The following is a 22,637-nucleotide window of genomic DNA, read 5'->3' as shown; positions in this document are numbered from 1 at the left end:
GTCATGAGTGGACACTGATATCCTTGTGTTCCTGCCTCTCCCACAGGGAGCTCAGATCCTGGCATGTACAGAGGGAGGAGTATGCCGCACCTGACCACGGCAGGGAGTACCAGCTGAGGGAGCACGTAGCAACTGTGAGACAAGAACGTTGCAGGAAGCAGCAGACAGGCATCTGGGCAGGTGCTGGAACATCTGTTCAGAAAAGAGGGCAGTGTGTCCTGTGCTTGGCAGCACGGTCTGCACCTTGCAGCGACCTGGAAGGCTGGACTGTCCATCAGCGAGCTGAGATGGTGGGGCTGGTCCCAGATAGGTCCCAAACAGAGAGTGGAACTCAAACCCAGCCAGAGTAGATGGCTGCAGGCACCCACCCCACGCGGTGGGTAGCATAGTCTCTTCCTGGCTGTGTTCCCTGAATTGCCAGGTGGAGTGGGGTGTGAAGTCTGGCAAATACATGGTGACCTCCCCCTCCACTATTGAAGCTCTGGAGGCCTCAACTCATCATAGAGAAAATCCTTTAATTGCTCTGCCCCTGCCCCCTCCCCAGGGCAGTCCTGGCACCACTGCTCAGGCTGGCTGCCCTTGCTTTCCCCGGGATGCTGAGGACACCTTGACCTTGTCCACGTCCCAGTCTATCTGCCTCTCTGATGGGGCCACCACAAGATCTAGTGCCCCCTGGTGCCATCGGGCAAGGCAGGCAAGAGACGCCAGGGGCAGGTGGGTGTGAGCAAGGCTGCAGGGCCGTGGTGCATGCAGCCGATGGTGTAGCTTCAGGTGAACGTGCTGGGTGAAGCGACTTGGGCAGACACTGCACTGGAAGGGCTGGGCCCCTGAGTGCAGGCGCAGGTGGGTCTTGAGGTTGCTGGAGCTGCTGAAGCGTTTGTGGCACATCTGATGGGAATGGGCACTGGTGTCAGCTCTGCCCACCTGGTTGACCCAGGATCTCTGCTCCCCCTCCCCATCTTGAAAATACCCCCCTACCACCTCCCTGTGATGCAGGCCTGGAAGCTTTCCCCCCCATGATTCCTCCCTGGGACCCACAGTGTCTGGCAGATTGTAGCCAGTCAGAGTGGGTTAGTATCTTGGTTCTTTTACTCCCTGCATGACCTTGTATAGGTGACTTCCCCTCTCTGATCCTTGCTCTCCTTATTGTTAACATGAGAGTATTAATACCTAACCTCATAGGTATGGTGGACTGAATGAGATAACCACATAGAACCCTTATGCGTGGGGCTGCAGCTTCAGTGGGCATAATTAACATTTACTGGGAGCTGCTACATGCCAGGAACTGTTCTCGTGTACTAGTCTTCTCCAGGACTCTGGAGAAGCAGGACTAAGTACTCTCCTAAACGCAGAGGCTCAGAGAAGTGAAGCCACTAGCCAAAGCTCACACAGCAAGTTGGAGGCAGAGATTTTGAACCCAGGTAGCCCGGACTATAACCACTATGCTGCTTTCATTTCTGCCTCTTTAAAACAGGAAAAGAGTCTGGGCCCTTCTGACCTCCCAAGGGACATGGTGAGGCTCAAAGAGGGAGGGCGCTAACATGAGCTGATGTTATAAGTCGTGTTTATATACTTTACACACACTATAGCATTAACTCCTCCAACTATGCTGGGAAGTAGGCAATGGGTATCCCCAGGACCCCTAACTTCATTCTTCTCCCCCCACAAACATACATCTCTTTTCTCCCCTCCAGGCCCAGGGGGTGACCTCCAATATCACGTCCTGGCCCTTCCCTTCCACCTCCCTCTTCCCCCCAACCCTTGCCTCCTGTCCTGTCTCCACTTGCTCAGGATGGTTGGGGAATGGAGGCCACGGGTGCCATCCCCCAGGGGCCTAGAATTCTTCTGCAGCCTGCAGGAGTACAGGGGAGGGGGAGGATGGTCTCACCGGGCACTTGTGGGGCCGCTCCCCAGTATGCACCAGGTGGTGCTTCTGCAGGTGGGCGAGCTGGGTGAAGCTCTTCTGGCACAGGGCACACTGGAACGGGCGCTCCCCGCTGTGCACACGCAGATGGACCTGAGCCAGGTGTGGGAGAAATGCTGCCAACTGCCCAGAGCCCTCCAGCAGGGCCGGGGATCCTCTTCAAATCTCTACCCACATCCCCATAGGCACCAAGGCCTCTCAATCCCCCTGCATCTGTATCACCTCCCTGAAGGCCAATCTACCATTCCCCAGGATCCCCTCACTCTCTCTGCTGCCCTGCAAGAGGGGAGATGGCTGTGGTCAGCAGGCCAGGTGAGGGGTACCCTGTGTATGTGTGTGTGTGTGTGTGTGTGTGTGTATCTTGTGCAGTGCTTCTCGAAGTATGGTCCACAGACCCGCAGCATCACCTGGGAGAGTGTTAGAAATGCAGATTCTCAGGTCCCACCCCAGACCAGCTGAATTAAAATCTCTGGGGCTGAGCCTAGGAATCTGCATGTTTACTAGCTCTCCAGGTGGTTTGAGACTCGTTAAAGTTTAAGAATTCATGCCCTAGAGGATGCAGAAGGGCTGTTCTCCAATAACCCAATAACCGTAACTTTTCCTCAACTTCAGCAGGTGCCAACTCGCGCCTAGCTTCCGGTGTTTGCTGATACACAGAGATGTGCCCATGGTTGCCCCCTGCTGGACGATGCCTATAATGATGTTTACAGCACAGCGCTGATGTGCAGGATTCCACATGAAAAAGGCTGGTTGTCAGGTCTGTGGTCTAGACTCACTAAAATCTACCTGTTCCCCCACCTGAACGTCAAATAAGTAAACAAGAGGAGGCTTAACTGGGAATCAGAGAGGATGATTGCTCAAGAAAGGGCTTTGCTCTAGATGTTGAGAGACTGAGATCAAGACCTGACTGCACCATTAAATCAAGGTAACCTTGGGCAAATCTTTTCTCAGTTTCCCTATTTTTTTTTTTTTTTTTTTTAGTTTCCCTATTTTTAACTTAGAGGATTTCATAGACAGTCTTTTAGTGTGGAGAGGACTCCTCTCTACCGATGTGAAACTGAGGGGCCAAATGAACCAGCCAAGGTCATAGGCCCTAGAGGTTGCCCAGGCGTTCCTTCTGGCTGTAAGGTCCTTGATTCTAGATGGGAGGGGGGTCATTGAAGGATGCTGAGGGGAGCCACTGAGCCCAGAGGTAGATACCTTGAGGTTGGAGATCTGCCTAAAGCTCTTGCTGCACACGTTGCACTCGTACAGGATTTTGCCATTCTCTTTCTTCAGTGGATAAGGCAGCGCCGAAGAGCCCGCCTGGGAGCCCGGCGGGGCCGACTTTGCTGGAACCACCCAGCCAGCACGCTCCAGCCCTGTGGAGTAGGTCCTGGCAGCTGCAGAGCCTGGATTCTGGGCCTGGGAGGGTTGGGTTTGGCCAGAGGCTTGAGAGGCCCCTGGGTAGGGGTGCAGGGTCTCCCCCTGGGTGCTGGAGTGCCCAGCCTCATAGACATTCATCAGCAAGCTGGGCACAGCCATGGTGGTGTAGGAGGTGTTCTGGGGCAGCATGAAGAGGGGGGGACACTGCACAGAAGGTAGGCCCCCACAGGTGACCAGGTAAGGTGAGGGCAGGAGAAGTGGGTATGCAGGATAGAACGGGCGGAGGTGGGATGGGAATTCTTTGGAGATGGGGGTGGGCAGGGGCCAGGAGCAGAAAGGCAAGGGGCTGGGGCTCTTTTTATCTTGCCAAGGGTTTGGGGAAGAGCTGTTGTGAGGAGAGAAGGATGGGTGGGGGGACCCCTCGCCAGCTCTTTCCAGCTGGCTTCCCATCTTGTCCCTGCTCAGAGGGTACTTGGCTGTGAGTTTCTCACCATTGGAGGAGCCGGCAGGCCGCCTTGGTGGCTGGTGCCCTGAGCAGGAAAGGGAAGACGGTCAGGGCCGCACAGACTCGGGTAAAGTTCTGCTCTGCATCAACCTGCCTGGCTCGGAGCTGAGAGACGGCTCTAGCCTGCACGGCATCTCCCCTCTCTGGGCTTTCCTGGTCTGCAATTGCCCTTGCCAATAAAAGAGGCTAGAATTTGTGCAGCGCATAATGATTTCAGAGAGAGAAAACGATTCAAGAAACCTATTAGACGTACAGGTGGAGAAGTCAAGTGGGTAGTTGGGTGAATTGGTTTGGAGATTAATGGAGCAGCCTGAGCTGGAGACATAAATCTGGGTGCCATGGGCCCAAATGAGATCCCATAAAATGTGGTCCTAGATCTGCTGTGTCCAAAATGGTAGCCACCAGACACATTTAAACTGATTAAAATAAGTACAGTAAAAACTTCAGTTCCTCACTTGCACTAGCCACACTTAAAAGGCTCAGTAGGTATCAGACAGCACAAGTACAGAGCATTTCCATTATTGCAGGAAGTTCTATCAAACTGCTACTCTAGATAAAGAGAACATGAGAGGAGGGGGGAAAGAAGAGAGAGGAGAGGAGAAGAGAGGAGATGGGAACAGGGGAGGAGGCGGCTCTGGACTGAGTTCCTGAGCAGGGGAAGACTTAGGAGGTAAGTAATGGAGAGTAAGCAATGGAGACTGAGGTGCAACAGCCAGTGAGGTAGGAGTTAAACTGGGAGTGATATAAAGTAAAATACTAAATATGTATAAAGATTAAAAAGTAGATTGTCTGCTTGGGTCCTCATTTATTCACTCAACCAGCTTTACTGAGCTGCTTGACTCTGTGCTGGGGAAATAAAGGACACAGCAGCATGGTCCCTGCCCTCCAGGTCGAGTTGCATAAGGAAATGGTGTATCATAAGCAATAAATGTAGAACATAGGTTAGTGAGATTGTACTTTTGTGGAAGAAGAAACTGGCCTCCATGATGTCATGGAGCCAGAAAGGGCAGAACCAGGACTCCACCCCCGACTCCCTGACTCCCAGGGCTCCTGTCTTATGAAACAGGCGCCTCTAGCTCAAACGTTCTAGGCAGACAAAGCGCCACTCTCAATCCCTGGGAATAGCTACGCCTACACCAGATCCCATACCCATGCCTGAGAAAACCACTGCTCACCTCCTCTGCTCACCTCTGCTCACGTGTCACCACCTGAGAGCCCCTCGCACCCCCAGGCAGAGCTCCAGCTCAAAATGTGGCAGTAACGCGTGCTTGAGGCTCTGTCCTCATGAGTGACACTGGGTCCGCAATGTCTCTCATCCCCAAACCTAACAGTGCTTCCCACCTCCAGCCTCCACCAAGGTGCAGCCCCGTGCCCTGGGCTTACTTGTGCTCAAGGCATCCTCTCTGAGACCCTGCGGGGCTGTGCCCGGGGGTGCCGACTGCAGGGTGCACAGGTATACGTCCAGGCCCTGAGGGCAGGCCAGCAGGGAAGACCTGGCCAGTGCCAGTGGCAAGGGGCACAGCCAGCTGGCACAGGACGGGCCATGGGCATCCACTGTGTCTGGAAGTGGCCTGAGGGCTGGGAAGACCTGGAGGGCAGGGGGAAGGGGCTTGGGGGCTAGGGACTGGGAGTCCCCTGGGATAGTCCCTTGGGATGGTTCCACCCCTAGTTTGGTTTCCAAACGGGGAGGAGAAGCTAAGACCACCCCCCAACATACACCCACCTCCACCATGTCTGTCACTCAAATGGTTTCCCCTTCCCTCCTCCGCGTTCCCAAGGGACTTACACGTCCACCCCCAGGATTACCCTCCCCCTGCCCCAGAACCCCTCACTCAGCCCTGTTCTTCCTCCTACCCTTCCTTCCTGACCACCCTCAGACTATCTACTTGAATGGAGCCAAGGTGAACTGAGAGAAAATCCTCATCAAAGACTGTGTACCCCACAGGAGGGCCCTGAGCCTCCTCCCTCTAAGGCCCAGGTCACGGTCACACAGCCAAGCTTCCTGCATGGCCCTGTCCCTTCTCATGCCTCACAGGAGAGTCGGGACCCTGGGGCACAGGAGAGTCTCTGGCACTTCCAAGGGCACATTCCCATGATGTGCCGGGATAGGGGTGCTCAGGAACAGGGGAATCGAGGTCCCTTCAGATTTTCCCCCTACTTCTTCCTAACATCCCCACCTTCCAGAAGCAGCCTGGCCTCAAAATTGAGGATGGGACCGCACCTTACCTGATCGCCTTGGCAGAGCTGGAAGTCCGAGTGGGGGGACAGGGAGCCTCCTGTGCTCCCCAGGGGCTTAGTCTTGTGGCAACAACCCAACTCTGGAGCAGGTTCCCCCTTCATGCCCCCACTACCTGCTGGGAAGACAGGTCAGTCACAGGTGAGCAGTGAAGGTCCTCCAAATAAGAGCCTGTCTTCGAGGGCTGGCTCTCCCAGGAAACCACTGTGTGACCTTGAGTCAGTCACTGCCCCTCCTGGCCTCAGTTTCCTTATCTGCAAACTGGGAGAGTTGGACTGGCTGATGTGATAGGACTCTCTCAGCAATGACATCAAAGCCAATAATGCTTTCCTGGTAGGGGCAAGAAGAGGATTGAATGGAGACTGGCCAATCAGAGGCAAAGAGCAGAGCTGGCCTGATCCCCATCCCTGGGGAAGAGAGGAGAGAGGGAGGTCCTCATGGAGGTACTTCCAGGTGAGCTCAGAGATCTGAGGAAACATTCCAGACCTCCTCAGGGCCACAGGGAATTGAGACGCTATTCCAAGACTCTACCAACCTCAGGCTCCGCACTGAGGGGCGCCCCTGCCCCCCCAGCTCATCCACACAGCTTTTCTGGGCAGCTGAGGAAGCCCCAGTGTCCCGCCACCCAGACTTCCCAAGCTCAGCTTCCTCAGCAGGGGCGGTCTGAGCGAGCGGACCCAGAGTCCCCGGTCCTGACTGGGCTGACAGGAGGCTGCCCCGTGCCAGCTGTCTGATCAGCTAGCGCCTCACTTCTCTGCTGCTTTCACTGAGGGCCGCACAGCCCAGGGACCACGCAGCTCGGCAAGTGTCCTGAGGCCCTTCCCCTTCCCCTCCGTAACCCTCCTTAACCCCCGGTGCCCCTCAGAGCCTGGCAGCCTCACGCGGGTGTCTCACTCCTCCAAAACCCGGTCTCCTCTCCCTCTTCCCTGACTCCTCCCAACCTGCCCCAGGTCTCAGAACACCCCAGAAGGAGAGGCGGCCTGGGTGAGGCTCTTCACCTGGCTCGGCAGAAGTCCCCTCTGGCTGGGGAAGGAAGCAGGGGGGCAGGTGGGCAGCCAGTCTCTGTCTGTGTTTGAGTCTCCCGTGGGTGTGAGAGGTGACAGGAAGGTGCTACATTTGAAGTTGCCACAAATAGGAAGGGGGGGCAGGCAGGCGGGCGGGGGCCCTCCGGGACCTGACAAGGGCGAGCCGCCCACCTGCCTTTACCTACCTGAGACAACACTGCCAGAGCTTGGGGCCACAGTAAACTGGAGCTACTGGAATTTCAGTGTGTGGGCTGGGATGGAGTGGGGGTGGTTAACTCTGGCTCTCAGAGAACTCAGATGGCTGAGCAGGAGGGGGACAGCGCAGGGCTCAGAGGCTGGAGCTGGGGTCCTTCCGGGGAAGGGGGCCCAAAGGAGACAGAGACGGGCAGTGATGCTGACAGGGAAGACAGTGACGGGGTTGGCAGGGACAGGAACAGGCAGAGACAAGAGCAGGCAACATAGGGTGAGGCAGGGGAGAAAGCAGGAATCCGATCTCACACAGCAGGGGCCCAGGAGGCAGCGAGTACGTCTTCCTCCTCTTCGTCCCATCTCTGATTTCTCGGTTCTGGGGAATCCTTTCTCTAATTTAGATAGAATGCTGAGGCCCCCCCCTCTGGGCAAGAGATAATTCAAAGACACAGCAGAATGCTTGTAAGGCATGACTCGATATCAAAAGGGAGACCCTTTAGGCCAGAAACAGCTTCAGGCTGAGCAATTTCATCGTTCCTGTGAGCAAGAGAAGGTGCATCGCCCCCCGGCCTCACACAGATTCTGCCCGGTTGGTGTGCCCGCGGTGTCTGGCCCAGTGTGGCAGCCCCATCCAGGCCTCAAACTCCACCTGGCCATGCCACCCAGGTGGCATGGAATGCACAGGGACATCTCGAACTCCCCATTGTAGGCAAGGGGCATAGTACTCTGCCAGCTCAGCCCCTGGTCAGTACTCACTTCCACTATGGCCCCCGTCACGTCCTGTCGTAATCATTTGTCCATATAACTGACCCCTACATGTCTGTGTGTATCTCAAGGTCAGGGACCACTCTTTACTTATTCTTGTTTCCCATGTAGGTATTTGCCAGGTTTTTTGGATGCCCAGCATCTGGAACTTTCTCCCACGTGAGTCTGGAGGGAGGCAGAAGGCACATTCCACTATAAAAGCCAAAATGGCCACATGCTGCATTCCTACCTCCTTGCTCCAACACGTGATGCAGGCACATGACATGGACCAGACTGACCAGATGTGCCCATCCAGACTGTGATCAGAAGCCAGTGGCCCTGGGGCTTCCCTGGTGGCGCAGTGGTTAAGAATCCGCCTGCCAATGCAGGGGGCATGAGTTCGAGCCCTGGTCCGGGAAGATCCCACATGCCGCGGAGCAACTAAGCCCGAGTGCCACAACTACTGAGCCTACGCTCTAGAGCCCGCGAGCCACGACTACTGAGCCTGTGCGCCACATCTACTGAAGCCCGCGTGCCTAGAGCACGTGCTCCACAACAAGAGAAGCCACCGCAATGAGAAGCCTGCGCACTGCAGTGAAGAGTAGCCCCCGCTCACTGCAACTAGAGAAAGCCCGCGCACAGCAACAAAGACCCAACGCAGCCAAAATAAATAAATAAAATAAATAAAATTTTTTTAAAAATTAAAAAAAAAAAAAAAGAAGCCAGCGGCCTTGAGGTGGCAGGTCGGTGGAGCCCACTCTGTACGTAGACGGTGCTGCACCAGCCTCCAGGACAGCAGAGGAAAGAAAGGGGTTCAGAGGGTGTCCCCAGTCCTCTCGGGGCTGGTGCTGGGGGTGTGGTCCTGGGCCTGTTTTCCAAGCCTGGCTCTGCAGCCTTCCCAAACCTTCTCTGAGCTTCCCCAGCATCTTTTAAGTGAATTCCTCCTTTCGCTCTCTCTTCTTTTTTTTTTTCCTTCGGCCACACTGCGTGGTTTGTGTTCCCTGACCAGGGATTGAACCTGGGCCCCAGCAGTGAGAGCCCAGAATCCTAACCACTGGACCACCAGGGAATTCCCTCCTTCTCTCCTTAAATCCTCCTGAAATGGTTTCTGTAGCTTACAACCAAGAATCCTGCACTATACACGTCCAGAATAGATGAAGCGCCAGGCTCAGGTTGGAATACTCTGAGGATTAGAGTAGATGGCTACATTTACAGTTACTATGTGCCTGGCACTGTGCTAGGGGCTTCATAAACATTATCTTATTTAATCTTCACACTAAGCCTGTGTGGTTGGTTTTATTATCCCCATGATGACGGAACAGATGCTCAGAGAGAGTAAGCAACTCACTCAGAGTCACACAGCAAATAGCCAAGAGCTCTCTAGTGCCAACCCTCAGATTCCTCTGTCTCTTGGCAATGTCAGCCCACCCCCAATGCCACTCCCACTGCTTCATTTCTGTTCCCCATGCTCTCTTCCGAAGTGCCATTCCCAAGGCCCAGACCACCCTCCCCATCCTCTCCCCCCACCAACCCTGCACATCCCAGTTGCCCTCTCAGCATCCTTCAGATTAGTGAGGAGCCCTTCCCATGGCACTCCTCGCCATCTTGGTCGACCAGAACTCCACTCCCCAAAGCTGGAGCCCTCCCAGCCTCCCAGGACACAGCCTGCCTCCCCTCCAGCCTTGCCTGGAATCTAGGGGTGCAAGAGCCTCACTGGGTACCCACAGAAGGCCCCACCCACATCTCGAAGGAGGATTCACACACACCTTTGGCTTCCATCTGCCAAGTCCACCCCCTCCTGGCATCACACTCTGCTCCCATCTCACAGAAAAGTGTACAACCTCTTGATTAGGAACAAAAAGGAAAATGGCCTTGGAGATTTCCAGATCTCCAATCCCTGAAAGGCCTGGCTAGGAGTGTCCCAGGAGGAGGGCTGGGGACACAATCCCTCAAGTTCTCACTGGAAACAGCCTCTACCTGCCAATCCCTTCCTTGCTCCCATCTCTTGGGCCTTGCCAGGTCCTCTGTCTTGTCAGCCTCCAGGTCCACTGTGATGTCACCAGCTTAACTGTGATGTCACTATGTCCCACATCCCCCTGAGGGGTAGCACAAGGGGTAGGACCATGGCTTCCTGGGAAACCTGGACCAATGCCTGGACCCAGATGAGAGACCCAGGCCAAGGCAAGTCCTTGGAGACCAGAGGGGGCTTGAGAAATGATCGTGGAGGGGAAGCAGGGTTGAGGAGCCTTCAGTGCTGAGCGGAAAACACCAGGGAGGCCTCAGAAAAGAATCAGCATCTGGAGCAGAAGAGCTGGAGGGGTGCACAGGGGTCTTCAGGCTCCTGGCTCACTGTGCACTTGCTTTCTTCGTCTTTCTGTTAATTACAAAATAATACAGATGAGTGGTCAACGATTCAAGCAACATAGAATATAAAGACAAAAAATGGAAGCTCCCCTCCTTCACAGTTTCCCAGTGGTGAGTGTGAATTGTTTGGTGTTTATCCTTCCAGACATTTATCCATGAACCTACAAACAAGTAAATGGACTTTAAAATTTTGTTTTTATACACAAATGGATTATATGATAGTACTGTTCTGCAGCTCTTTCTATCAACAATCTACTGTGGCCATCATTTCATGCCAGAATGTACACATCATCTGCCTCTTGTTTTTTTCCTGACTATATAGTGTTCCATTGCAGAGGACCACCTATATGTCCTCTGATGGACATAATATGTAGCATTTCTCTGTTGGTGGACTCCAATTTTTCCCTGTTCCACACAAGGCTGGAAAGGATCTCCATGCAGAGGTAATATGCAGAGTGTTTAAGAATATTAGCTCTCAGACACAGAAAGACAAATATTATATGATATCACTTATATGTGGAATCTAAAAATAATACAAACGAACTTATTTACAAAACAGAAACAGACTCACAGACATAGAAAACGAACTTATGGTTAGGAGACGTGAAAGAGGAGGGTGAGGGATAAATTAGGAGTATAGGATTAAAAGATACACACCACTATATATCAAATAGATAAACAAGGATTTACCATGTAGCACAGGGAACTGTATTCAATATCTTGTAATAACCTATAATGGAAAAGAGTTGGAATATATATATTTTTTTCTTTTTTCTTTTTTTTAAAGAATGTTAACTCTGCTGGATTTAAACTCAGCTCTGTGATGTTAGGGCAAGTCACTTAACCTCTGTCCCTCTTTCCTCATCTGTCAAATGGGGATAATAATAGCACTTGCCTCACAGTGTTCTTTCAATGATTCCTCAAGATAATTTATGTAAAGCCCTGAGGACAGTGCCAGGCCCAATGCAAGCACTTGACAAATGTGGGTTACTGTTAATATTGTATATCAATCTTTGCCTAGTTAGGCAAGTATCTGCAAGTCAGCTTCCTAAAAGCTGATGATGAATGTTCCTGGCTCACTTTGGAAGACCAGAATTTGGGCAGCACACTTGGAGAGATGAACTACATTCAGTTTTATTGCTTTATTCATTAAGCCCTGGTTGGAGACCATTGCTCTCCTCCAATGCAGTCTTGCCCTCACACCAGTCCACATACCACAGCAATAGTAGCTCCTGGCATTCGAGCCCTCCCCATGTGCCAGGAACCCTGCAAAGCACTTTGACCAGCTTTGTCTAACTCTATCAACACAATGGCAAGATGGATGCTATTATTTCTGTTTTACAGACAAGAAAACTGAAACTCAGAGAAGGAAAGTGACTGGCCCAAGATCACATGACCCAAGTTGGGGCTGCAATGTCCCAGAAGAGAAGGAGACCTCAGGGAAGAATTCCTGGGGCAATTCAGGGGCACCTATGAACAGACAAAAAGGGCCACAAATGTGGTACAGTAGAGCCTGAATTCCCTTCAGAGGCCAAAGGACCCTCGGAAAAGTAAAGATGGATAGAGACCCAAGTAAAGGACTGGGGAAATGAGCTGCAGAATTAGCATCTGGCACCGTGCAAGCTCCCCAAGAACCTGTCATTCATTCATTCACTCACATATTTATTGATTGCCAACTATGTATCAGGCATTGGACTAGTTGCTGGGAATAAAGCCCATAGGAACATGACACAGACCTTGCAATTTACAGCCCACTTATCAGAAGGCTTGCAGGATGTTGCTGAAATAAAAAGTTGTGTGCAACTATCAAAGCTTATTATCATTAAACGGTTTGGGAAGCAAAGTAGAGCCAGGAGTGTTGGGCTAGCTTTGTGCAGTACAAAGAGAAACAGTGGAACCACAAGCAAAAGCCCCACTTCCTCTTCAAAAACCTCAAAAACTTCTCCAATCCATAACCACTGCCACCTCCAACCTTGAGGACAATCAGCTGAGCTCCTGGCTGGCTCAGTGCCGGGGTCCTGGAACTCTGTTGCATGCATAATTTTTAGGGGGCACCAGATCAGCCAGGTCAGGAGGGGGGTCTGGGACCATCATTGCTTCAGAGGGTTAAGCAGCTCTGTGACTCTGACAGGGTTGAGGGTGGAGAGCTCAGCCCAGTCCACAGTGCGCTCACCTGCCCCCACTCTGTGGTTGACACCTCCCTCCCTCTGCCTGACACCCACTTATCTCATCTCCCCGGACAGCCCAGCTGTCAGTCAGATGCAACGAGTTGGCCTTTGGCTTCACACCCCAGGGCGGGGAGATCCTGAGATAGGGCTCGCCAGCTCTCACATTTGCAGAAAGGGCCTCGAGACTCTTGCATCTTCCCCTGCACCCACACATAAACTTCCAGTCCTTCTGTGGACAAAACTGTAGATATATCTTCAAGTGACATCTGAGGTCATCCCACCCATCCCCTTGTCTCAACCATTCCAAGAGGATAGGAGACAAAAAGAGGTCACACAGCTGGGATTCAAATCCAGTAGCGCTAATATACTCTTAACCACCATATAGCACTGCCTACCATATACATGGATGTCCTATCCAGCCTTGTGTGAAACAGAGAAAAATTGAAGTCCATCTATATGCCCACCATTAGAAGAATTGTACCTATTATGTACATACATGCAACAGAATACTACGCAGCCAGCAAAATGCAAAGGATAAATCAACTGAGTGCCTCCTGTGTGCACCTTTATAGTCGTCTCATTTAATCTTCCTTGAAATCTTCCAAGGTAAGAACTATTAATGTCTCCATTTTATAGATAAGCAAACAAAGATTCAACAAGGGTAAACCAGGTAGCATCCACTCAAATACCTACAGTGGCCATGCAGTTAACAAAGAGTGGTCCAGGAATAAGTATGATGCAAATGGTACCTGACACTCAGCCTTGGTGTCAGGATTAACAAGGAAAGGTGGGGACTGAGGTAAACCAGAGAGCTTAGGCCATTCATCATGACTCAGCATATTAGAGGCCAGTGCTGCCAAAGGCTCTGACTTTTCTAGAGAATCTGAAAATCAGGATTCTTATGTGAAATCTCTAGATTTTTTTTTTTAAAGTTGGTTCAAATGTTTTAAAATAATGTGCCCACCAATCAGAACAGATGTGTGTGTCAGATTCAGCTGCCTCCGTCCAAGGTCCCAGAGCCCTAGCTCTTTCCTGTCTCCAAAGGATATGACCCACATTCCATCAAACATTCAAAGAATATCAGTTCTTGACAAAATCTCCTAAAAAATAGAAAAGGAGAGAACACTTCCCAACTCATTGTATGAGGCTAGTATTACCCTGATACCAAAACCAAAGACATCACAAGACAACTACAGAGAAATATCTCTTATGGATATATATGCAAAAATCCACAACAAAATATGAGCAAACAGAATCTAGCACCACAAGAGAAGGATTATACACCATGACCAAGGAAGATTTATACCAGAAGTGGTTTGACATCCAAAACTTGATTAATGTAACACACTATATCGATAGAATAAAGGACAAAAACCACACAATCATCTCAGTAGATGCAAAGAAAGCACTTGACAAAATCCAACACTCTTTCATGATAAGAACACTCACTCAACTAGGAATAGGGAACTTCCCCATCCCAACAAAGAAAGTCTACAAAAAGCAAGTGGCCGACATTGCACTTAATGGTGAAAGCCTTGTTGCTTTCCCTCTCAGATCAGGAACAAGACAAGGATGTCTACTCTCACAACTTCTATTCAACATTGTCCTGGAGGCCCTAGCCAGGGCAATTTTAGGCAAGAAAAAGAAGTAAAAGTCATCCAGATTAGAAAGAAAAAGTAAAACTATTTCTATACACACATGACATGATCTTATACATAGAAAATCCTAAGGAATCCGTAAAAACATATTGGAATTAGTAAACGAGTTCAGCAAGGTTGCAGGACACAAGATCAACCAATGGTGCTGAGAAAATTGGATATCTGTGTGCACACAAAATTCTCACACCGTGTACAAAACTGACTCAGAATGAGTCATAGACCTAAAGATAAGAGCTAAAACCATAAAATTCTTAGAAGAAAATATAGGAACAAATCTTCATGACCTTGGTTAGTCAAAGCCTTCTTAGATACAACATCAAAAACGTAGGCAACAAAAGGGGAAAGAAAGGTAAATTAGACTTTAAAACTTGTGTGCTTCAAAGGATTCCATCAAGAAATGAAAAGGCTAGGATGGCTGTAATTAAAAAAAAAAAAAAGTGTTGGCAAAGATGTAGAGAAATTGGAACACTCATCCATTGTTGATAGGGATACAAAATGGTTCAGCTGCTGTGGAAAACAGTTTGGTGATTCCTCAAAAAGTTAAAGAATTACCATATGACCCGGGAATCCCACTCCTAGACATATACCAAAAGAACTGAAAACAGATATTCAAGCAAGTACGTGTACACGCATGTTCATAGTAGCACTGTTCACGATAGCCAAAAGGTAGAAATAGTCCAAATGTCCATCAACAGATGAATGGATAAATAAATTATAGTATATATATGCAATGGAATATTAGACAATGTGGATGAACCTCCAAACCACTATGCTAAGTGAAAGAAATCAGACACAAAAGATCACATATTATATGATTCCATTTATATGAATGTCTAGAATAGATAACTTCATAGAGATAGCAGATTGGTCATTGCCAGGGGCTGAGGGGAAGAGGGAATGAAGAGAAATTACTTAAAGGGTAAAGGATTTTACTTGGGAGTTATGGAAGTCTTTTGGAACTAGATACAGGTGGTGGTTGTACAGCGTTCTGATGACAGTGAACTGTTCACTTTAAAATGGTTAATTTTATGTTATGTGAATTTTACCTTAATAAATTATTTTTTAAAGAAGAAAGTGAAAAAGCAACTCACAGAATGGGAGAAAATATTTTCAAAGCATTTATCTGATAAGGAACTTGTATCCAGAATATATAAACAACTCTTACAACTCAATAATAAAGAACAAATAACCAAATCAAAAAATTGGCAAAGGATATGAACAGACATTTCTCCAAAGAAGACATATAAATGGACGATAAACATATAAAAACTCTCAACAATAGCAAAAAAAGCTCAACGTTAAAAGTCATTACAGAAATGCAAATCAAAACCACAATGAATTACTATTTCACACCCACTAGGATGGTTATAATTTTTTTAAAAATATGATAAAAGACAAGTGTTGGTAACAATATGGAGAAATTGGAACCCTTATATATTGCGGGCAGGCAAGCAAAATGCTGCAGCCACTGTGGAAAATAATTTGGTGGTTCTTCAAAAATTTAAACAGTTACCGTATGACTCAGCAATTCTATTCTTAGATAATATATACTCCAGAGAATTGAAAACATATGTTCATATAAAAACTTTTATATGAATGTTCATAACAGCTTTAGTTGCAATAGCTAAAAAGTGGAAACAATATAATTCAATTAAAAAATAAAAAGAAACAACCCAAATGTCCATCAGTTGACGAATGGATAAACAAAATGTGGTATATTCATACAGTGGGATATTCTTCATCTATAAAAATGAAGTACTAATACATGCTACAATGTAAACATTAAAAACATTATGTTAAATGAAATAAACCAGTCACAAAGATGACATATTGTATGATTCCATTTATATGAAATGTCCAGAATAGGCAAATATATGGAGACAGAAATTTGATTAGTGGTTGCCTAGAGCTGGGGGTTGGGAGGGGGAAATTGGGAGTGTTTGCTTTTAGTGTGATGAAGATGTTCTAAAATAGGTCATGGTTGGGCTTCCCTGGTGGCGCAGTAGTTAAGAATCCGCCTGCCAATGCAGGGGACATGGGTTCGATCCCTGGTCCTGGAAGATCCCACATGCCATGGAGCAACTAAGCCCATGCACCACGACTATTGAGCCTGCGCTCTAGAGCCCATGAGCCACAACTACTGAGCCTGCATGCTGCAACTACTGAAGCCCACCCACCTAAAGCCGGTGTTCCGCAACAAGAGAAGCCACCACAATGAGGGGCCTGTGCACCGCGACGAAGAGTAGCCTCGCTCACCGCAACTGGAGAAGGCCCGCACGCAGCAATGAAGATCCAACGCAGCCAAAAATAAATAAAGAAAATAAATAAATTTACAAAAATTTAAAAATAAAATAGGTCATGGTTAAAAAAAAAATAAGATCATGGTGGTTGCACAACTCTGAATATACTAAAAACCACTGAATTGCCCACTTTAAATGGATGAATAGTACAGTATACACTGTATTATATATTAAAGCTCTTAAAAAGAGAGAGATAAGTATATTCTTGCCTTCCTAACACTAGAATGCCTTCCTGGAGTTTCCATAAGTGCCTCCTGCTAGAATGGGAGCTCCGTGAAATGAAGGCTCTAGTGAAGTATCCATCAAAACCTACATGTCATTTCTCCAAAGAAGACATACAGATGGCCAACAAACACATGAAAAGATGCTCAACATCACTAATTATTAGAGAAATGCAAATCAAAACTACAATGAGGTATCACCTCACACTGGTCAGAATGGCCATCATCAAAAAATCTACAAACAGTAAATGCTGGAGAGGGTGTGGAGAAAAGGGAACCCTCCTACACTGTTGGTGGGAATGTAAATTGATACAGCCACTATGGAGAACAGTATGGAGATTCCTTAAAAAACTAAAAATAGAACTACCATATGACCCAACAATCACACTACTGGGTATATACCCAGAGAAAACCATAATTCAAAAAAACACATGCACCCCAATGTCCATAGCAGCACTATTTACAACAGCCAGGACATGGAAGCAACCATGGAAGCAAGGTCCATCAACAGACGAATGGATACAGAAGATGTGGCACATATATACAATGGAATATTACTCAGCCATAAAAAGGAATGAAATTGGGTCATTTGTAGAGACCTGGATGGACCTAGAGAGTGTCATACAGAGTGAAGTAAGCCAGAAAAGCAAATATCGTATAATAACGTATATATGTGGAATCTAGGCACTTACCTGGTGGCGCATTAGTTAAGGATCCGCCTGCCAATGCAGGGGACATGGGTTCGATCCCTGGTCCGGGAAGATCCCACATGCCACAGAGCAAATAAGCCCGTGCGCCACAACTACTGAGCTTGTGCTCTAGAGCCCGCAAGCCACAACTACTGAAGTCCATGCCCTAGAGCCCGTGCTCCACAACAAGAGAAGCCACCTCAAGTGAGAAGCCAGCGCACCGCAACGAAGAGTAACCCCCACTCGCCACAACTAGAGAAAGCCCACGCGCAGCAACGAAGACCCAACACAGCCAAAAATAAATAAATAAAAATAAATAAATAAATATTTTTAAAAAATAACATATATGTGGAATCTAGAAAAATGGTATAGCTGATATTATATGCAAAGCGGAAGTAGAGACACAGACGTAGATAACAAATGTATGGATACCAAGGGGGAAAGGGGTGGGGTGGGAGGAATTGGGAGACTGGGATTGATATTTTTGATACTATGTATAAAATAGAAAACTGATGGGAACATACTGTATAGCACAGGAAACTCTACCGAATGCACTATGGTAACCTAAATGGGAGGGTAGTCCAAAAGGGAAGGGATATCTGTATGTGTATGGCTGATTCATTTTGTTGTGCAGTGGAGGCTAACACAACATGGTAAAGCAACCATACTTCAATAAAAATTCAAAAAAAAAAAAAACAAAACCTGTATGTCAGGCTCCCCACACCTTCAACTTAATGGTATGTGAGCAGGAGCAGGCCCAGAGCAGAGTATTTCCATGCACAAGCTCTGCTTTGGCAGAAATGGTGATGGAAATGGTGGCTTGGCACTCAACATCCCTTGCTCCCGCCTAGCATGCCTTCCTGTACTGCACAGGAGGAACGTGAGAAAACTGCATTTCCCAAACTCCCTTGCAGCTAGGACACTGATTATGAATATGGTTGTGCTAATCCAGATACATTTGGATGAGATTTGGAAGGTGAAAGTGAAGAGGTCAAAGGCTCTAGGTCAGCCTTTTTTACAACAGTATCAGCAGCAGGACCAGAGTTAAAGTTTGGAGCAACTTCTGTTTTCTTTTTCCTTGTGGATCTGGCATAGGTCTGGAGCCAGCCCTTACAGATTCTCCACCTTTCTGAGTGAAGCAAAGGGAGCAGCTCCCCAGCCTGGTCAGTTCTGTAGAGTTGTTCTGGAATTACTCCTGGAGGCCTAGTCTAGAACCAGCTCCCAGTCCCTTCTTGTTATTTTGGAAGATTTAATGCCCTGTATGACATCCCTTTCCAATTGGCAATAGCAGTTTATTTATTTATTGAAACTATCAGATGCTTTTTTTAAAAAAATAAATTTATTTATTTTTGGCTGCTTTGCTTCTTTGTTGCTGCGCGCGGGCTTTCTCCAGTTGCGGCGAGCGGGGGCTACTCTTTATTGTGGTGTGCGGGCTTCTCATTGCAGTGGCTTCTCTTGTTGCAGAGCACGGGCTCTAGCTGCGCAGGCTTCGCTAGTTGTGGCATGCGGGCTCAGTAGTTGTGGCTTGTGGGCTCTAGAGGACAGGCTCCGCAGTTGAGGTGCACTGGCTTAGTTGCTCCGCGGCATGTGGGATCTTCCCGGACCAGGGATAGAACCCGTGTCCCCTGCATTGGCAGGCGGATTCTTAACCACTGCACCACCAGGAAAGTCCCAATAGCAGTTTATTTATTTGCAGCTGAGCCTTAAGGAATACCCCCGCTTCGCCCATGTTGTCTTGCATGAAGACATGTAATCATTCTGAGCCCCTGTATCCTCATCTTTAGAATGGAAGTAAGAATACCTCACTGAGGATTAAATATGAAGTATTTTAAGCTAGCATACTACTTGACAACAATTTCATGAACTGAAGCTATCTGGTTGAGTTCAGGGGTCCTCGTAGCTTGGACTCCTGTGAGGTAACAAACAGACTCAGGCTACACCCTCCCTCCTCCCAGAAGTTCACCCCGACATTTCCTATCTCTGCATCCTTAAAACTCAGAGCCAAGTGGTGTAGGTCCCGTTGTGTCAGGTACGAGAGAGTAGGGCAGGGGAGAGACCACCAGATTGGGGCTTGGACCATCTAGGTGCCAGTAGCCCTCTTTTACAGATGAGAAGACTGACATTTAGGGAAGATAAAGGACTTGCTTAAGATCAACAAGCCACAAAGGCAGAGAATGGATCTGAAGGCACTTTTGTCTGACTGCAGAGTGAGGCCTTTGTTCAGCACACTGTACACAGACCTGTTACTTTTGGCACGTGATCCACTCCCCACTCTGTTTGAGGAAAGGAGGTGGCAACCTCATTTCAATGAGAAATTATCTGGAGAGACAGCCCCCTGGATTGCTCGGTGGGCAAGGACACCACTCCAGAAAACTGGGGCAATTTGGGTACCACGAAGAGCATTCAGAAGGCAGCAGGTCCTTTGCTAGGATCTAGTTGAGATGACAACTCTGATTGCTCACCCAAGGAGTCAGGAGAGAAAGATCTAGTCCCTCGGCTGACATCGACCTAAAACATGCTACGCACGAGGTGCCACAGTGGTTGCGGGAACGTGTGCTATAGCAGGGAGCCCAGGCAGGGACTGTTAGCCCACCCTCACCTGCCCACCAGCAGGCCTCAGACCTTTCCAAAGACACCGCTCCCAGGGCCCCAGGACTTTCACACCTTCAGAGAGGGCCCCCAATCCCCATCCCGCCAACTGCCCACCTTTAAGTTTCAGTGGGCAACTTCCTCCTCTAAGACCGGACCTCAGTTCAGCAACCTATCCCACCTCTGAGGGTCTGCAGTCCTCATTTCAGGCAGACCGCTCCTCAGGGACACAACAAATCCTGCCTTGTGTCATGATTACAGTGGGAAGAATAGGAGGCCTGGGCTGACCTCAAACCTACATCAGCCCCACTGTACTTGTGTGGCCTTGGCCTGTTACTGAGCCGCTATGAACCTCTTTCTTCACCTGTAAAACAGGGTTACTAATACCTACTTTGCTGGAGAGGTAAAGAGGGGTAAGCATGTACCGGGGCTCCTGTTCAGTAGATGGTCGTCCCTCCTCCTGGCCCCTCTCCTGCTATTTCCTTTCAGATTATACCATCCTTCAGGGCAGAGGCAGGACCTTATTATCTCTTTATCCACAACCACACCCATCCACACCCGCACCCAGAGGCTGCCTGACAAAACCTGTTGAATGAGTCAACAACTAGAAGCCTATGGTCTACATCACTCCATTTGTTTCATGCATTCGTTTGTTGAACAAAATTGTCTTGAGTCTTAATCAGGTGCCAAGCCCTGTGCTTGGTGCCAAGGATATAAAACCCGAGAGGCCCACAGGCTGTGATAAAACAGACATTATAGTGTGATATTATAGTCCAGTGTGCTCACTGAGCTAGGGGCATCCAGAGGGGAATGTCTAACCTGGGGAGGTGGGGACAAAGTTGTCAGGGGAAGTTTCCTGGAGGAGGTGGGGCCTTGTCTGACTTCATTTAGTATCTGTGTCTCTCCAGCCATTAGAATGGAAGTACCATGAAGGCAGAGATTTTTGTTTTGTTCACTGCTGTGTCCCCAGCACCTGAAAGACTACCTGGTACATAGCAGGTGCTTGATCAGTATATGTGAATGAATGCATGAAACAGGCAAAGAAGAAGAGTTTTGGGCAGAGGCTTGGAGGCAGTAGACTGCTTGGCTCCTCTGGGTTCCTGCAACACTTGCTCTTCTTTCAAGGGACACCATAACCCCATACAGGGCTCTGCTCCTCACAAAGGCTCTCATATCCGTGTGTCAATCTCACAATAGCCCAGTGAGGTGAGCAGGGCAGATACAACTCTCCCTACTCACCGATGGGGAAACTGATCTTTGGAGAGAAAAAGTGATTGGCCCACGGTCCCATGGCAAATTGGTGGCCTTGCTGAGAGGAGAACTCAGGTCTCCTGGCTCTGAAACCTGGCTCTAACCTGCTGCCCTGAGGGCAGGACTCAGTGCAAGCTGCAGTGCTCAGCTGAGCTGGGTGTCTCAACCTTCAAATCCAGAGAGGGGACCTCAGCAGGCAGTAGAGGAAGATCATGGTCCTGAGAATGGAGACGGTATAATAATAGTAATGAGGAGGAGGAGGAGGAGGAGAATTAGAACTTTTCTATTGTTATGATACATTTTTTTTTTAGTAAGTTCAGTGCTAGACATCTATTCTTTCATTTATTCCTCACCACAACCCTGTGAGGTGGATAGGCTTCCCCCTGTTTAACAGATAAAAAGCTGAGCTCAGAAAGGTTAATTAACTTGTTTGAGGCCATACAGCCAATAAGTGGTAGAGCTGAATCACAAGCCAAGTCTGTTGAGCTTTTTACCATCTTTGCTCATCTACAAAGGGCAAGGGATATGGGAGAGGTGTGATGCTATGATGCTGTATTCATGCTGGGGGCCAGGAGGACCTCAGAGCCCTGGCCAGGAGGCACTGCCGAGGTCAGACGGCTTTCTCCTGGCAGCAGAGTCCAGGGCTTTCGGTACCGGGAAGGTCCACGGTTCTGACACAGAGCTTCTCCTGCTGCCATAGCTGTCACACAACAGACACTTACAGATGCCTAGGTGCCTAGCACAGCTGGGATGTAAATGTAACCCAAACACTCAGGCTTCCCCATTTATTGGGAATAAATGAGGGCATGTTAATAGAAACGACTTAAATTTCACTCCAACCCAACCTTGAAACTGCCCTCATTATTTCTCCTGTGGCAGTTGAGTATTTTGGTTAACAGACCAAGACCCTAAAGTCAACCAGACTAAGTTCAAATCCCGTCTCTGCCACTCTAGCTTGCACCTTGAGCAAGTTCTGTAGCATGCCTCAGTTTGTTTCCTTACCTACTTACAAAATAGGAATTGTAACAGACCGAGGTCTTGGGATGTTAGGAAGATTGTAGCAGACAGTGCATGGAAAGTGCTTAACCCAGCACCTCGCCCAGAGTAAGGGCAGGATGAATGGAGCTGCCGAGAGGATTTTTCTGAGAGGTTCTGGGGACGGCTTGGTGGGCTCTCAGTCATGCCACCTGAGGGATACTAGCAACTGCCTCCATGGGAAGCCAAGGATGCTGCCTCCGGAGCTCCTCCAGCACTGGGCCAGCAAGTCACTCTTAGGACATGTTCTGCTCTCAGTGATGAGAAGGGTGTCCCACTCATGCCCCAGGTCCCGCTTTGTCAGCAGAGGGTGAGGGAGCTGAAAAGGCACCTCTTGCTCTCCCATACATCAGAGCCCATCATGGTAGCAGCTC

At 48.9% G+C, this 22,637-nt stretch overlaps 1 protein-coding gene across 1 annotated transcript; it reads right to left on the bottom strand.

Moving 5' to 3' along the window:
* Nucleotides 1-473: 473 nt before the first annotated feature.
* ZNF683 (zinc finger protein 683) lies at nt 474-11,840 on the bottom strand. Its single transcript, XM_082349183.1, has 6 exons — nt 9,966-11,840; nt 6,021-6,145; nt 5,178-5,382; nt 3,125-3,819; nt 1,889-2,017; nt 474-888 (listed from the first exon to the last, which is right to left on the bottom strand). The coding sequence occupies exons 1-6, from the start codon at nt 9,988-9,990 to the stop codon at nt 565-567; spliced, it is 1,503 nt and encodes a 500-aa protein (XP_082205309.1). The 5' UTR covers nt 9,991-11,840; the 3' UTR covers nt 474-564.
* Between the last annotated feature and the right edge of the window lie 10,797 nt (nt 11,841-22,637).

The sequence above is a fragment of the Balaenoptera borealis genome (assembly GCF_965194805.1).
Source record: "Balaenoptera borealis genome assembly, chromosome: 1".
NCBI classification, from domain to species: Eukaryota; Metazoa; Chordata; class Mammalia; order Artiodactyla; family Balaenopteridae; genus Balaenoptera; species Balaenoptera borealis.
Note: the sequence above shows the minus strand (reverse complement) of the source record. Positions and strands in the feature narration are given on the sequence as shown.

What these genes read in the sequence shown, in the direction of transcription:
- ZNF683 (XM_082349183.1), bottom strand. Translation starts at nt 9,990, where the DNA reads ATGGGAGCAAGGAAGGGATTGGCAG. An exon ending in AGCAAGGAAGGGATTGGCAG is followed by an intron (nt 6,146 to 9,965) that starts GTAGAGGCTGTT and finishes TCTTCCCAGCAG; the next exon opens with GTAGTGGGGGCATGAAGGGG. An exon ending in GGCAGATCTCCAACCTCAAG is followed by an intron (nt 2,018 to 3,124) that starts GTATCTACCTCT and finishes CACCTGGCTCAG; the next exon opens with GTCCATCTGCGTGTGCACAG.